General features: G+C 40.0%; 1 protein-coding gene across 1 annotated transcript in view; it reads left to right on the top strand.

Annotated features, from left to right (window-relative positions):
* The window catches only part of Vrk2 (VRK serine/threonine kinase 2), a 118,066-nt gene that overhangs the window by 58,594 nt on the left and 44,563 nt on the right, over positions 1–14,909 (top strand). The window contains exons 6-7 of the mRNA XM_032916446.1: positions 6,045–6,150; positions 7,363–7,455. Coding sequence (XP_032772337.1) covers positions 6,045–6,150; positions 7,363–7,455 — 199 coding nt within the window. The remainder of the gene's footprint in view (positions 1–6,044; positions 6,151–7,362; positions 7,456–14,909) is intronic.

Below are 14,909 nucleotides of genomic sequence, written 5' to 3'. Positions count from 1 at the left end.
TACAAGGAGTCTCAGAAGGATGACAACAGCATCCACCTCTGTGGGGCAGTACAAAGTGTGTCCAGAAGAGAACCTCGGTATGAAAACAAGGGAAACCACTAGAATGAAGATGTGTCAGGAGTCAAGCACATAGCAAACACAAGCTCAGCGCCAGCGTAAAAAGGAAGGCATGAGTCCACAAATTGCATCCTCCTCCATATAAATGGAAGTCTTAAGTTTGAAGCCTCAGAAAGGAGCTCTAATGTTTCATCTGTTACTGCTAAAAACTTTTAGCAGCATTTTTAACTTCATCATATTTAAAAGATTTATTTATATATAAATGTTTAAGTGTGAGTCTGCCTGAAGGTGTGTTGAAGTGAATCTGTGAATCCCTGTTGTAGCCAGAAGAGGATGTCAGATCCCCCATAGCTTAAGGCAGGAGCTATCCAACATGGGTGCTGGGAACTAAACTCACTGAGTCATCTCTCCTGCCCCAGCTTTTCTATTTATGATAATTACTTATTAAAAGTAATCACCTTTCTGTCTTTTAGCATTTGACAATATAGCTGTTAGCTCAGTTTATTTTCTTTCTGAATGGTTTTGGGGATTGAACTCTGCAGAATGAGTTTTTTAATATCGCCACTCAATAAAACCAGAAGAGATACAAACCCACAGATGTACAAATATCATCATAAAAAACATGATAAATATAACATGACTTGTAAGGATCATAACTTCCTGACTACTGAACTCAAGCAAATGAAAACAAATAAAATCTCACGTGAAGATTTCAAATACTTTTTTTTAGTAAAAATGTCTAGCGACTTCAAAAAGGATATAAGCAAACAAATGAATTCAATCCAAAAGCTAGGAATGCCCAGGTAACAGAGAGAGAATATCAGCAATTGGATGAGAAAATCCATAACAGAAATGGCATGATAACAGGGAAGAAAAATGCAACAATGAAATTTAAAAAACGTTGAAAATGAAAATCTTGATGAATTACCTAAGAAACATTATAAAAGTCAAAAAGAAGGAATATCAGGGATGGGAAAAGTCAAGGAAATTTACCACTCAAAGACCAATAGAGGGGAAAAAGGAAGGAAGGAAGGAAGGAGGGAGGGAGGAGGAGGGAGGGAGGGAGGGAGGGGGGGGGGGGGAGGAAGGAGGGAGGGAGGGAGGAGGAGGGAGGGAGGGAAGGAGAGAGGAAAGAAGGAGGAAGGGAATCTCCAGTAACTTCAGGATAGAATCAAAAAATCAAACCTAAGAAGCCATGAGACAGAAGAAAGAAGTAAGATTAGAAACTAAAATCATAGAGAATCTATTTAGTGAAATTATAACAAAAACTTCCAATCTAGACAAGAAAATTGCAAATATACAGGACTAGGGAACCATATCACCTTATACCTATGTCAAACATAGAGAAAAGCTATATTACAAGCTATAAAGGGAAAATCCCGTTCATCTCCAAAGGCAAACACTTCAGACTTCACACAGACTTCTAATCCATAGTCCTAAAATTTAGGAATCATATATTGTTTAATTAAAGTAAGTTTAAAGCCCTTAAATTAAATAACTCCCAAACAAGATTGCTGTATCCAACTATTTTAGAACTGATAGGAAATACAAGACATTTCTACAGAAAAAAAAAAAACACCAAGGAAATTCATGACCAACAAGTCAGCATATAGAAGACTTAAAGAAACATTACACACAGCAGGAAGAAAGAAGACATTCTTGGACCCATGAGTAAAGGAATGGAAATATTTCATTAGTGCAGTAGATGAATAAAGGAGAGCTTTTTGAATCTCTAGCATTAATGGTGAAGCAAAGGACAAATAATAATACAGAAACAACCGAGAAAAATTACAGGAGTTTATAAGCATGTCTCAGTAACAATCTTACAAACAACCGACCTCAAGGTTACTAATATTAAACCATTGGCTGACTAGATTATAAAACCAGGCCAAACTACCATTCGTCTCCAAGAAAGAACCCTTACATGCATGCTTGAGAGTCGGCGGAGGGAAGTCAATCTAGAAAGTGTATGGAAGCTTAAAGCAGCTGTAGATTTTTTTTATGTTTAATAACTAGATTGCACACCAAAATTAGAAGGGATAAAGAGGAACCACACATATAATAGATAGGACAATTCATCAGGCATCATTAGGGGCGCATTTGAAAATGTGTTAGTATGCTTTGCCTGTGTGTATGTATAGGCAACATACCACATGCATGCAGTACCTGACGAGTGTGGTAGATGCCCTGGACGTGGAGTTACGGTTGACTGTGGAGCTGCTGTGTTGGTGTGGGGAACTGCACTGAGCAGTCTGAGTTTTTAACTCCTAACCTATCTCTCCAGCCTGTGAAACAACAAGAATAACAACAACTATTGCTACTTCTTCTATTCTCCTCCTCTACTTTTCTATTTCTTCTTCTTTACCTCCTCCCTCTCCCCCCTCCTCTTCCTTTTCTTCTTCATCTTCATCTTTATCTTCTTTTTTTTTCTTTTTAAAATAGAATGATGGATGTAGTAACTAAAAATAGTCTTCCAAGAAAGAAAACCCCAGTCCTAGATGGATTCATTTTTGGATTCTACCAGATGTTTAAATAAGAAACTATAAATTTGAAAGAGAGAGGGGAAGGAATGGAAAGAGGGAAGAGCTACCGGCTGGGAAAGGCACTTTTAAACTCATTCTGGGGAGCCTCTTATTCTAATAACTAAGACTGAAAAGGCTATAATTGGGGGGAGGGGTGGATGGAGAAAATACCTATTTCTTTTTTTTTTTTTTTTTTTTTTTTTTTTTTCGGAGCTGGGGACCAAACCCAGGGCCTTGCCTTCCTTGGCAAGCGCCCTACCGCGGAGCTAAATCCCCAACCCAAATACCTATTTCTTTAGTGAACATAGGTATAAAATTTATCAATGAAATTCTTATCAAATTCAAGGATACATTAAAGAGATCATACACTATACCCAAGTTGGTTTTATTCCAAGGATGTGTGCTTTGCCCAACATATGGACATCAGTAAGTTTAATACACATCTAGATAGAGTCTAGGGAATCTGTAATCATTAAGGAATCTTATGAGCATCTTAATCAGGGCCAAAATGCCTTTCATGATGTTCAGCATCCCTTCATGATAAATGCTCTGAAAAGAAATAGAGACAGCAACAGGCTTCAGTGCAATAAGAGCTATATGTGAGGCACTACTGCCAACACTGTACAAATCAGGAGGAAACCGAAAGCATTTTCTCTGAATCTAGAAAGATAAGGGTCTTACTCTCTGCTTTTATTAACATAATACTTGAAAATAAAAGAGAAACATGTAAAAAGAAATAGAAATAGAAGAGGAAAAACTCAGGCCATCCCTATTTAAAGCCTACTCAATTCTGTATTTAAGAAACCCAAAAGTATCCACCAGAAAACACGTAGTTCTGATCAGCACTTCAGCAGGGTGGTAGGACTGAATCATCCTACTATTGTGGTCGTAGTGAACTGACTGAACAACCAGCAACTTAAGTACTCATAACAGAGTTGCTGAGAAAAAAATGGGGACAGGAGTGGAGGTCATATTTAAATATCCTTTTAAAGAATTCTAGGAATAAGCCTACTTGTGTAGGGGAAATACCTCTACAGTGAAAATGGTCAGGAACTGAAGAAAGAAATAGAAGGAGACATGGAAAGGTGGACCAGCCTGCGTGTGCATGGATTGCCAGAATTATTGTGGTGGAAATGGTTATTTCACTAAATATGATCTGTAGGTACAGTACTCCCCCACCAAAGTTTAAGAATATCTTCAGAATTAGAACTAGAAAAAAATAACGTTAAAACACACATGGGACCATGAAAAAACCCAAACAACCCAAGCAGTTCCAAGCAGAAAGTGCTAGTTCTATCAGAATGCTTGATGTCTCACAGATTGTCTTATCACCAGTGACAGTGGGAGGTGGGGCACTGGCACAGAAAGGACTTCCAGACCTGCAGACTAGAGTAGAGGCCAGAAGTAAACTCACAGAGATACACTTCCTAACTTTTAGGTGTCAAAAAGACACACTGGGAAAACGCCCGATTGTGAATCATTCTGGGAATACTGGCTACCCACACCTGTAAATGACTTACCTTTTAATATAGTTCTTCATGTTGCGGTGATGCCCAACCTTAAAATTCGTTGCTACTTCATAGTTGTCATTTTGCTACTGTTATGAATTATCATGTAGGATGTTCATATCTGATATGTAGGATGCCTGATATGTGACCCCTGTGAAAGGGTTGATTGATCCCCCTTCACCCAAACCACCAAGGATGTTAGAACCCACAGGTTGAGAACTGATATATCTGTCATCGTGTATAAAAATCAGTCTGTTCTTTTGTGATTGGGTTACCTCACTCAGAATGATATTTTCCAGTTCCATCCATTTGCCTGTGAATTTCATGAAGTCATTGTTTCTGATAGCTGAGTAGTACTCCATGGTGTAGATGTACCATATTTTCTGTATCCATTCCTCTGTTGAAGGGCATCTGGGTTCTTTCCAGCTTCTGGCTATTATAAATAAGGCTGCTATGAACATAGTGGAACTTGTGTCCTTGTTATATGTTGGAGCATCACTTGGGTGTAGCCCAGGAGTGGTATAGCTAGGTCCTCAGGTAGTACTATGTCCAGTTTTCTGAGGAACCTCCAGACTGATTTCCAGAGTGGTTGCACCAGCTTGCAGTCCCCATAGAGACGTTTATATGGCCATGTTTATTATTGCACCATTCACAATATGTTGGAATGGAACCAACCTAGATACCCTATCAACAGATGGATAATAAACATACACAACAGAATATCATTCAGCCATAAGAAAATGAAATCATGACATTTGTAGGAAAATGGATAGAACTGGAGAATATTCACTAAGAGGCATAAGCTATGCCAGATTCAAAGTTTTTTTTTCATGTTTTATCTCATTTGAGAAATCCAGATACTTATTTATATATACATGGTGTGTGTGTGTTTGTGTGTATGTGTGTGTATGTGTATGCGTGTGTGTATGCGTGTGTGTGTGTGTGCGCATGTGTGTGTGTGTGTGTGCACACTCAAGTGCCTGCGCGTGCTAAGAGGGACTACGAGAAGTTGGGAAGACATGAATAGGGAGAGAGGAGGACAAGGAGTGAGATAATGGAATACATGGGACATGGAAGCCAGAGGGAGGATGTTTGAGGGCTGTGGAGTGGCTGGGGAAGGTGGTGGGAGAGGAGAATACATCAAAGTATGCCATGCAGTGCCATCAGACACCTGTAACTCTCTGTAGGATACATAATTTAATAAGGAAATGATGAGAGCCTCCATGGTCACATCACAGTTCTGTAAAGCAAAGCCAACAAAAGGGCTGTGTGTGCTTCTCTAGTTGCAGACGTAGAGTGTGGGCTGGTGTGCTAGAAAGGGGATAGCAAAGGAGACCGCTGAACAGAGAGGGAACATGGGAAGTGACAAGAGAGACAGGCAGGACAGAGAGATGGGTGGGGCTGTTTTATGGAAAGCTGCGCACCGACTAGTAACCAAGGTCAGATCCCAGCACCTGTGCAACAAGCCACGTGCGTGTCCCACCAGTGCCTCAGCTTCAGCACTGAGGGCAATGCAGCATCTCAGCCACTATGCCTGTTGGCTCACACACTCATTCTCACATATGTCCCCTGAATAAAATGTTTCTGTTTATAACAATGGATAAAATATAATCCTTTTAAGATAAAGAAATGTTCGCATTTTCTGAATGGATAGAGGCATTTGTAGGATACGTCATAAGGCTCATGGGGGTTGATCTGTACGTACTGGGCCATTAGCATTGTCGTAGACAACGAGAAGAGACACTGAAACACCACTCTCTCCGTTATGTGTGACACTACTAACTTCTCAGTGCTGGTGGAAGGTGCGAAGGAAGTACCACGCTTCTTCCCAGAGGATGCAGCTCCCTGTGCACATGCTCTCCAGCTGCGTGCACTCCTTGCCTGTTAGGTGTCAGTGAAGAGTAATTACGAAATTATTATTTCAGAAGTATCTGGTTTTTTTGATATCTCCGCACAGTTACAGATTCATGGTAATGGAAAGACTGGGGACCGATTTACAGAAGCTCTTGAACCAGAACAGTGCTTTTAAAAAATTAACTGTCCTGCAACTTGGAATCAGGATGGTGAGTTTGACATGGCTTACTTCAAATTCCTCACAGATGACTTACTTGATTTTTGCTCTGTAGAATTATGGGGAAATAAGTGTTTTGCCTCGGAATGTCAGTTGTAGAGAGTAGGAAGTATTTTGGTGAACTTGATAACCATGGGCTCTACAGATGACAAGCTGTGCTGTCCTAGACTCAGTTTTCCCTGACAGCTTGGTTTCACATATCGGAAGAAGCCTGTAGAGCTGTAAGAATAACCTTTCTGTTTCTGTTATGTGTGTAACCATAAGTTATGGCCAAATAGACTACTTTTCATACTAAATATGGTATGGTTTGATTTAAAATGTTTTAAGTGTAAGTTGAGGATGGTGGCAACAATTACTTATGGCAGTGAATAACATATTTACATGTGTGCTTTGTTAACTAGGACGCAGTGTAGTCACAAATGAACCACATAGACAGTCATTTGTCGATAATGCCACATATTTATCTCACTTACATGTACGTCCTGGGTTTCCCCCACCTCCTATCACAAGTAGGATGAAACAACTCATGCCAGATTGTGTTGTGGAAAATAATTATTTTCTCCATACATTTATCCACTCACCTATAAATATTTATGGAACATCCTCCGCCTCCCCTCTCCCCACACTTGACATGCAAGGTTTCAGGGCTTTAATGATGTGCAAGAGTTTTTTGTTATTACACAGGAGAATGATCATAGCTATAATATTTTGTTCTGAGGTCTTCAAGATTTGAATCATGATTATTGATTGATGAGTGAACTACATGACTATTTCACCATAGATGTCTTGACCATTTTTGTATAGTTTTTAATGCTATTTATTCCCAGTCTACATCACTATTTTAGTTACTATGATAAAATACCCTGGCAAAAACCAATTAACAGAGAAAATATTTACATTGTTTCATGATTTCATGATGGTAAAATCATAAACAATAGTATTTTGGGGCAACTGATCAATCACAGTACATCCACCATTAAGAAACAGAGTGATGGGCGCCTGTGCTCTTTCTTCTTTTTATATTGTCCAGAATCTCATCTTAGGGAATGGTGCCACCCACAGTGGACAAATATTTTATTCAACCATGAGCAACCAGAAATTATGATATTTTAGAATTATCAATAATTGTGGGAAATCATGTGTGGAAACAAACCATATTATTGAGTGAAACATTGATACTGGTCTTATCTACTTCTCTTCACAGCTCGATGTACTGGAATATATACATGAAAATGAATATGTTCATGGCGATATAAAAGCAGCAAATCTACTGCTGGGTTATACAAATCCAGACCGGGTAAAGAGAATATTAGCATTTGCTTTTGGTGAGGAGGTTAGGAGTGCCGAAGGCCGACTCTTAACCCACAAGAGTTTACAAATGAGGGCTTAATATGATGAATGTTTCAATTTGTCTTACTTTGCTTACCTGATTTAATCCTTGCACCAGATTAATGAGTAATTAGGATGAAGAAGCTGAGAGTCAGAAGGGTTAAATCATTTGCTAATGGGCACACATTGAAGAAATTGCTCAGCAGGAAGCTGAGTTCATAAGTAAATGTAGATAAAGTGCCATGGTATCGAGTGCAGGGAGAAGGGATAGGTGTGTGCAGAAAGATAGCTGCACAGGGCTCCATTTTTAATCCCTATAGTTGGAGCAAAGAATCACGTCCAGTGGTGCTATCCATTGTGGTAGGCACCTTCTCCCCAATATCACAGCATTTCCGAACACGTGGTTAGGACAACACCGCTTGCTATAAAGTATGTACAGGAACAAATAACAAAATGGTGTGGACATCTGGGATGCCACTTTGCTCAGTTTCTTCGGAACATAAAAGTCTCCCATCACGATATTAAGTAATCATGTTCCCTCTAGTTAACTGAAACGACGTGAACACTTAGGTTTACGTGACAAGCCTATAAGACGATTCAGCCTTATCAATCAACAGGAATGCCTCCTGTTGAGGTGCAGATAGGCCTCTGTAGAGGAGTTTCATTCAATGCTGAAAAGATACTTGGCCAAACTATGGCAAGGCATGGAAGGAGGTAAACATATAACAATTCGTGAACAAGTCAAGGGGTAAAAGCTGTGTATGTCAGCCCCTGACATTCTGTATTAATTACGAGAACAGTTAAACAGTTAGTAGTGACCTGGGGTTGGGAGCAAGGGATGTGAACAGTCAGGGTACTGAGGTTAGTAAGACAGTGAAACCCTCCTTATGCGTCAGGGTACACACATGCCATTATTTCTTTGTCAAGTCTTTTTCTCATTGGACACTGTAGACTTGGGATGATGCTCATCTGTCATCGTCATTTTATCTACATTAACAAGTCTCTCACTGAGGGGGTGTGGAGGTGAGAACTGTCTACCCAGGGCCTAGCGTTATGTGGGAACTCAGCACTCACTGCTTGGTTTTACCTAAATTCCTCAAAATTTATTTATATTAAACAAAAAATTTCTTCAAATAAAATAGGATATAAAATATGGCAAAAGTAACTGAATAACTGAAACTTTAATTTTATGTAATAAGCATATGTAACCATTACCTATAGACTCAATAGATTTAAAGTTAAAAAAACTCACCATGACTCAAAAATATTAGGAAACTATCATTAAATGCTTAATGGACACTGTGTGTACTGGATGTTTTAAATCAAAGGAAAAGTCTTGGCAGAAAATACTGGTAAATTAAAAATTTAAACATATCTGTAAATTAATAGTAGACAAATGAGTACCTGTGAAAGATGTTTATAGTAAATTTAAAAATATCTAGCAAGCAATACGAAATTAATAGAAAAAATAGCAAATAATTTCACAGTGCGGTGATAAAAATGAAAGTGGGGTGGGTGGAAGGAGACAGTGCTGTCCTTGAGACAAATGGAAAATAGGTCACCGTTGCTAAAACTAGAAGTGTGGAAATGAAACAGGGAGGCAGCTTCCTTAAAAGACAGAGCAAATTGGAAAAGATCTGAAATACAGAGAGATATATTCTTATATCTGTTTTCAGTCACTTAGCAAAGTAATTCAAACCCTTGTAATCAGTCTTGTAAATACCTTGTAAGTGTTTCCTTGAACACTACTGTTGCTTTATCTGCTCACCTGGGTTTGAACACTCAGATTTATTTAGGATTTATTTTTGTTATCATCTAACGTGAGTGTTGGGAACTGAACTTGGGTCCTTAGGAAAACCAGCCAGCACTCTTAACTGCTGGCCCATCTCTCCGGGCCCTGACTTGGTTTTGGCAGTTGCAGGTAGTGGCATGGCCATGAGCCAAGAAGGGTGTATAGCTTTCATGCAGGCTCTTGCTTTACGATCGCTGAGGGTAAGTAATTGCAGGTGGACTCTGGGTCATGTGGTGATGTCTATGTGGTGGAGAAACTGCCAGACTGTTGTTAGGAACCTGTCCTTGTGACATTCCCGTCAACACTGCCTGATGATGACATTTCCTGAGTTCCACTGCACTAACGATTGCCTGACATTTGTCATTTAGATTTCCCTTAGTCACCTGCGGCTACTGACCAAGCAGTCTGTGCTGGCTCGCCAGTCATGGGCTTTCTTGGTGAATGTGTCCACTTCTACCTCAGCTAGTCTTCAGAATGAGCTGCACTGCCTTTGTATTTTGAGGGTAGGAAGGAGCTCTGTCAGACGTCTGTCAGCTGATATTTTCTGCGGCTCGTCTTCGGTTTTCTCAATGCTGCTGTTGATAAATAGGTGGGACATCCAATACAACACTATCTTGATACTGCAATTTTATGAGGTTAAAATTAGGTAGTGGGAATCTTCCAGCTTTGTTCTTTTGTTTTTAAAACAAGTTGTTCTTGCTAATCTGTCTCCTCTGGAATTTCATATATAATATATTATAGTCAGTCTGTCTGTTTTATCAGTTTGTAGTATAGCTGTCTTTGAAGCCACTGCTATTCTGATACTGTGGGATAACCTTGGAAAGGATGAACATCCCCATGCTCCCTTTGCTTGCTTTTATTTTTATTAACTTCAAGATAGATTCTTACTTTCCTTGAGGTTTGCTGTTTTTAAATTTACATGTGTGAGATTATGTTTAATTTTCAGATATTTGGGTGCTTCTAAATCTTTCTCTTTCGTGGATTCTTCTATTTAAATTATGTGTCTACATATATTTATCTATGTGCCTGTGAGTGCAGTTGCCTGTAGAAGCCACCGCAGAGTGTCTGATGCCCCAGAGCTGGAACTAGAGATGTTGTGAGCTATCTGATGTGGGCTCGGGGAGCAGTGCTCAGGTCTTCTGCAAGCACAGTGCATGCTTTTAACTGCTAAGCCAACCCTCCCACCTGTATCACAGACTGTTTCTCTTCTTGGAAACATTTCTAAAGGATATGTTATTTTCATTTTATGTGTATGACTATTTTGTTTTTCATGCATGTCCACACCCCACCTATGTGCTTAGTACTGCCTTTGGTCAGAAGAAGCTATCAGAGTTCCTAGAAGTAGAGCTCTGGTCAGCGGCAGGCCACTGTCTGGTGCTGAGAATGGAACCTGTGTCCTCTCAGAGAGAAACAAGTGTTCTTAACCACCGAGCTATCTCTGCTGCCCTTGCTGGAGGTTAGCAGAATCTTAATTCTGTTTTAGTTGGAGGATTACATTTTATGATTTTGGTATTTTAAAATTCGTTGACAGTTACTTTATTTGTAAAGATATAGGCTGCTTTTGGAATGTTTCATAAGTTCTTGAAAATAATACATATTCTGCTAAATGGTTTGGGATAGAATGTTTAATAAATGTCAATTAGGTAAAACTGGCTGGGTGTTGTTGCAGTTTTCAGTATCTCTACAATGAAGAATTTAGAAAGTCATGAATTCTTCCTCTCTCTTAAACCCGCATCAGGACTTCGTTTGTGTGGACTGGGTGCATATACATTTTCATGGCTTCTTTATCTATTGTCTCATCTTTACTTGGAAGTCTGTTTTTGTTGATATAACCATCACAACTTCTCTTGATTTTGGAATTGTCTTTCTTTTTTACCTTTTGGCTTTTGATCTTTTTCTCCCTGTGCATGTTTATTACAGTCTTGGGGATAGGCTGTCCACTGTGAGGCTTATTGTCAGTCACTCTTTAGCCTGGGTTCAGATGGTTCTCCCTGCTTGCTAGACAATTCCCACAGTATTCACCACATGTGCTAGGCAGGAGTTGAGCATCTACAACATCTATTTGAGTTCTGGGAGTGATTCCGTTTCCTGTCCTCCCTCAGGGAGTGCCTGGAAAGAGTTCTGTGGTTTTCTTCTTTTTGAATCTTCAGGTTCAGGTTCTGCCTGAGCTTCTGTGCCCACTTGTGATTGCCTACTCAGTGCTGTAGTTTTGGTAGCCTGAGTGCCTGTGATTGCCTACTCAGTGCAGTAGTTTGGGGTAGCCTGAGTGCTTGTGATTGCCTACTCAGTGCTGTAGTTTGGGGTAGCCTGAGTGCTTGTAATGCTCACACACTTGTGGTTCTTTTGAGGAGCATGGTCTCATGTCACATGTTTAAAACCCCCAAAACTTATGGCCTTCAGGTTTATTACCGTGTAGTCGGGGCATGTGGTGGTCTGAATAAAAATGGTATAAGGAATGATACTATTAGGAGGTGTGGCCTTGTTGGAGTAGGTATAGCCTTGTTAGAGGAAGTGTGTCACAGGAGGCAGACTTTGAGGTTTCAGAAGCTGAAGACAGGCCAGTGTCTCATATTCTCTTCTTGCTATCTACCAATCCAGATGTAGAACTCTCAACTCCTCCTCCAGCACCATGTCTGCCTGCATGCTGCTTCCTGCCATGAGATAAGGGGTTAAACCTCTGAGCTGTAATCCAGCCCCAGTTAAATACTTTTCTTAGTAAGAGTGCTGTGGTCAGGATGTCTCTTCATAGCAGTAGAAACCCTAACTAAGGCAGGGTGTGAATACAGCCATTCTTCCTCTCATCCTTTCTAAAACCAAAAAGGCTTATTTAAATATTTATATTTTGTTGAATTTCTATTCTTGCCATTTATCCATTTTTAAAAAATCCTTATTTATTTTGCTGTTCTCCCCCACTGGGCATCATTTTTGATATGAACTGTTCAAGCCCCTTTGTTGCTCCATAATTTACATCTTATTTTCTTATAGTTTACCTTTTTGTGTTTTTAGATATAATCTAAAGTAGCTCTGATTGGCCTTGAATTTGCTCCTGTAGATAAAGCTGGCCTTGAACTCCTCGTCCATCTGCTCCAGATCCAGAATGCGGGGCCACGGGGATGAGCCAACATGGGCCACGGGGATGAGCCGACATGCTTGACTTTTCCATTTGTCTTCAGTGCTCACGCTGTGCTTTGGGCGTTTCGTATCTGTGCAGAGGATCGTTAATACGTAGGCAAGTGGACCAGCCTTTCGTTTACTAAGGTTTTGTGCTCTAGTGAACTTGTTTACAAGAGTTTTATTGCATAGTTTGATTGTCAGTTAGGATATACTCTTCTACATGGAAAGAGATAGAACCTAGCTTCACCTTGTTTAGTTGTAAGCTTTTCTGAAATACAAAGTGACAGACAAACAAAAACAAACAAACAAAAACACTGCTGACCACAGTATTTTGTCTCAATACTTGGTTTTGTCTTTTGAATCCGACTGGTGTTTTCGTGCCTGCGTTCAGTACCATGAACAATGTTGTTGCATCGATTCCTCGGGCTTTACAGTGGGCTTCAGGGGCAGGTTGACCTGACAGTCCCTGCAGCCTTCTTCTTGCCTCTTGCTTTATGGATTTTCTTTTTATTATGTTTTCATTCCTCAGTGTCATCCTATTAATGCTTTCTGTGCTCATTTTTCTAGATAAGCTGAAAATGTTTGATATTCTGATTGGAATTTTGATAAAATTTAAAATTCGTTTGCATGATGACAGGAAGGAAAGTTTTAGATTTTTGTCAGATTTGCATTTGCATCTCGGGAGTTTTTAAAGCTTTATAACTTTTTTAATTAATTTATTATTACGGACATGAGTACAGTGTAGCTGTCTTCAGACATACCAGAAGAGGGCACTGGATCCCATTACAGATGGTTGTGAGCTACCATGTGGTTGCTGGGAATTGAACTCAGGACCTCTGGGAGAGCAGTCAGTGCTCTTAACCGCTGAGCCATCTCTCCAGCCCCAGCTTTGTAATTTTTATTGTCACTATCAGTGTGCTTTTACTCCACTGTTAGGCTTTCTAATTTACCCGTGTCTGAAGGTTTTGAGTCATACAGAACAGTTTAAAGTGCTTTGATTCACTAATTCTTTAGTTGCTTGACATAGGTTTAGTAATGATTCTGTTTTCTTTCCTTGAAGATTTATTTGTTTTTGTTTTTCATGTGTGGGTCAGTTGCCGGCTCGTATGTCATATGTATACATACGTATGTATACACAGTGTCTACGGAGAGTAGGAGCGACTGCTCCAGCCTCTGGAACTGAGGCTGTGAATGGTTGAGAGCCTCCATGTTGTGCTGAGGAGCAAACCCAGGTCCTCTAACAGGGAAACACGTTCTCTTTCCAGCTGAGCCATCTCCGCAGTTTCTAAGATTTCCTTAAGAAACTGGCTTATCATACTCAAATCAATAACTTTCCCACTCTAACATCTCTGATGAATTTGACGGCTATACTGCTTAGTACATCTCCAGTACAGGACAAGCAGCAGCGACTCTCCGACCCTAGTGGAAATTCCCGAGCTGCCATCTTGCCAGTTGCGATGCTGCCTTTAGGATTAAGGCTCTGTGTGTAGATGTGTGAATGTGTGCAGGGGTCTCATGTGCATGTTTAATAAGTTAGGTAATCGGTCAACTTTTATGGGATATTTTTGTGTTTTCTTTATTTTTCCCCGTTTATTGAAAACAGATTCATCTCTCACGTAATACATCCTGTTTATAGTTTCCCTGTCTGCTCCTCCGAGTTTCTTCCCACCTCCCATGCATCCAGATCTACTCCCTTTCTGTCTCTTACTACAAAAGTACAGGATACTAAGAGATAATCATAAAATATAACAAAATAAAAATTATCGTATGTAACAAAACCTGTTCCACTAAACTTGAACAAGACAAACCAACAGAAGATGCCCAGGGAGAAGCACAAGAGTCAGAGACCCACTCATTTGCACACGAGGGTGTTCCATAAAACCTCTAAAGAAGGTTCCATAATATGTATGCAGAGGACCTGCTGCAGACCGACCCATGCAGGCCCCATGCATGCTGCCTTCCTCCCTGTGAGTTCATATGAGCTTTGCTCTGGTTAGAGGACCTTGTTTTCTTGGTATCTTCCATCCCCTTTGGCTTTTACAATCTTTCCACCTTCTCTTCAGCAGGGTTACCTGAACTCTGAGGGTAGAGATTTGGTGGAGACAACTTATTTAGAGCTAAAAGTTCCAATGTCTCTCGCTCTCTGTATAATACCTTGCTGTGGGTCTCTGTACTCTTTTCCATCTGCTGGATGAGGAAGGTTCTCTGGTGGTGGCTAAGAAGACACTGGTCTGAGTATAGCAGAACATCATTAGGAGTCATTTTTCACTACTTTTTTTTTTTAATTTTTTTTTTTTTTAAATCAGTAGTGGTTGGTTTTACCCCTACTGGTCTATATTGTGTCCTGTTCTTGGTTCCCAAGCAGTGTTGGAAGTATGGGATCATGGAGTGGGCCTTAAGTCAAATCAGATATTGTTTGGTTGCCCTCACAATCTTTGTGTCAACATTGAACTCGCAAATTTTGCAGGCAGTACACTATTGTAGATCAAAGGTTTTGTTGCTGGCTTAGGGTTTAC

The sequence above is a fragment of the Rattus rattus genome, chromosome 11 (assembly GCF_011064425.1).
Source record: "Rattus rattus isolate New Zealand chromosome 11, Rrattus_CSIRO_v1, whole genome shotgun sequence".
Taxonomy (NCBI): Eukaryota; Metazoa; Chordata; class Mammalia; order Rodentia; family Muridae; genus Rattus; species Rattus rattus.
Note: the sequence above shows the minus strand (reverse complement) of the source record. Positions and strands in the feature narration are given on the sequence as shown.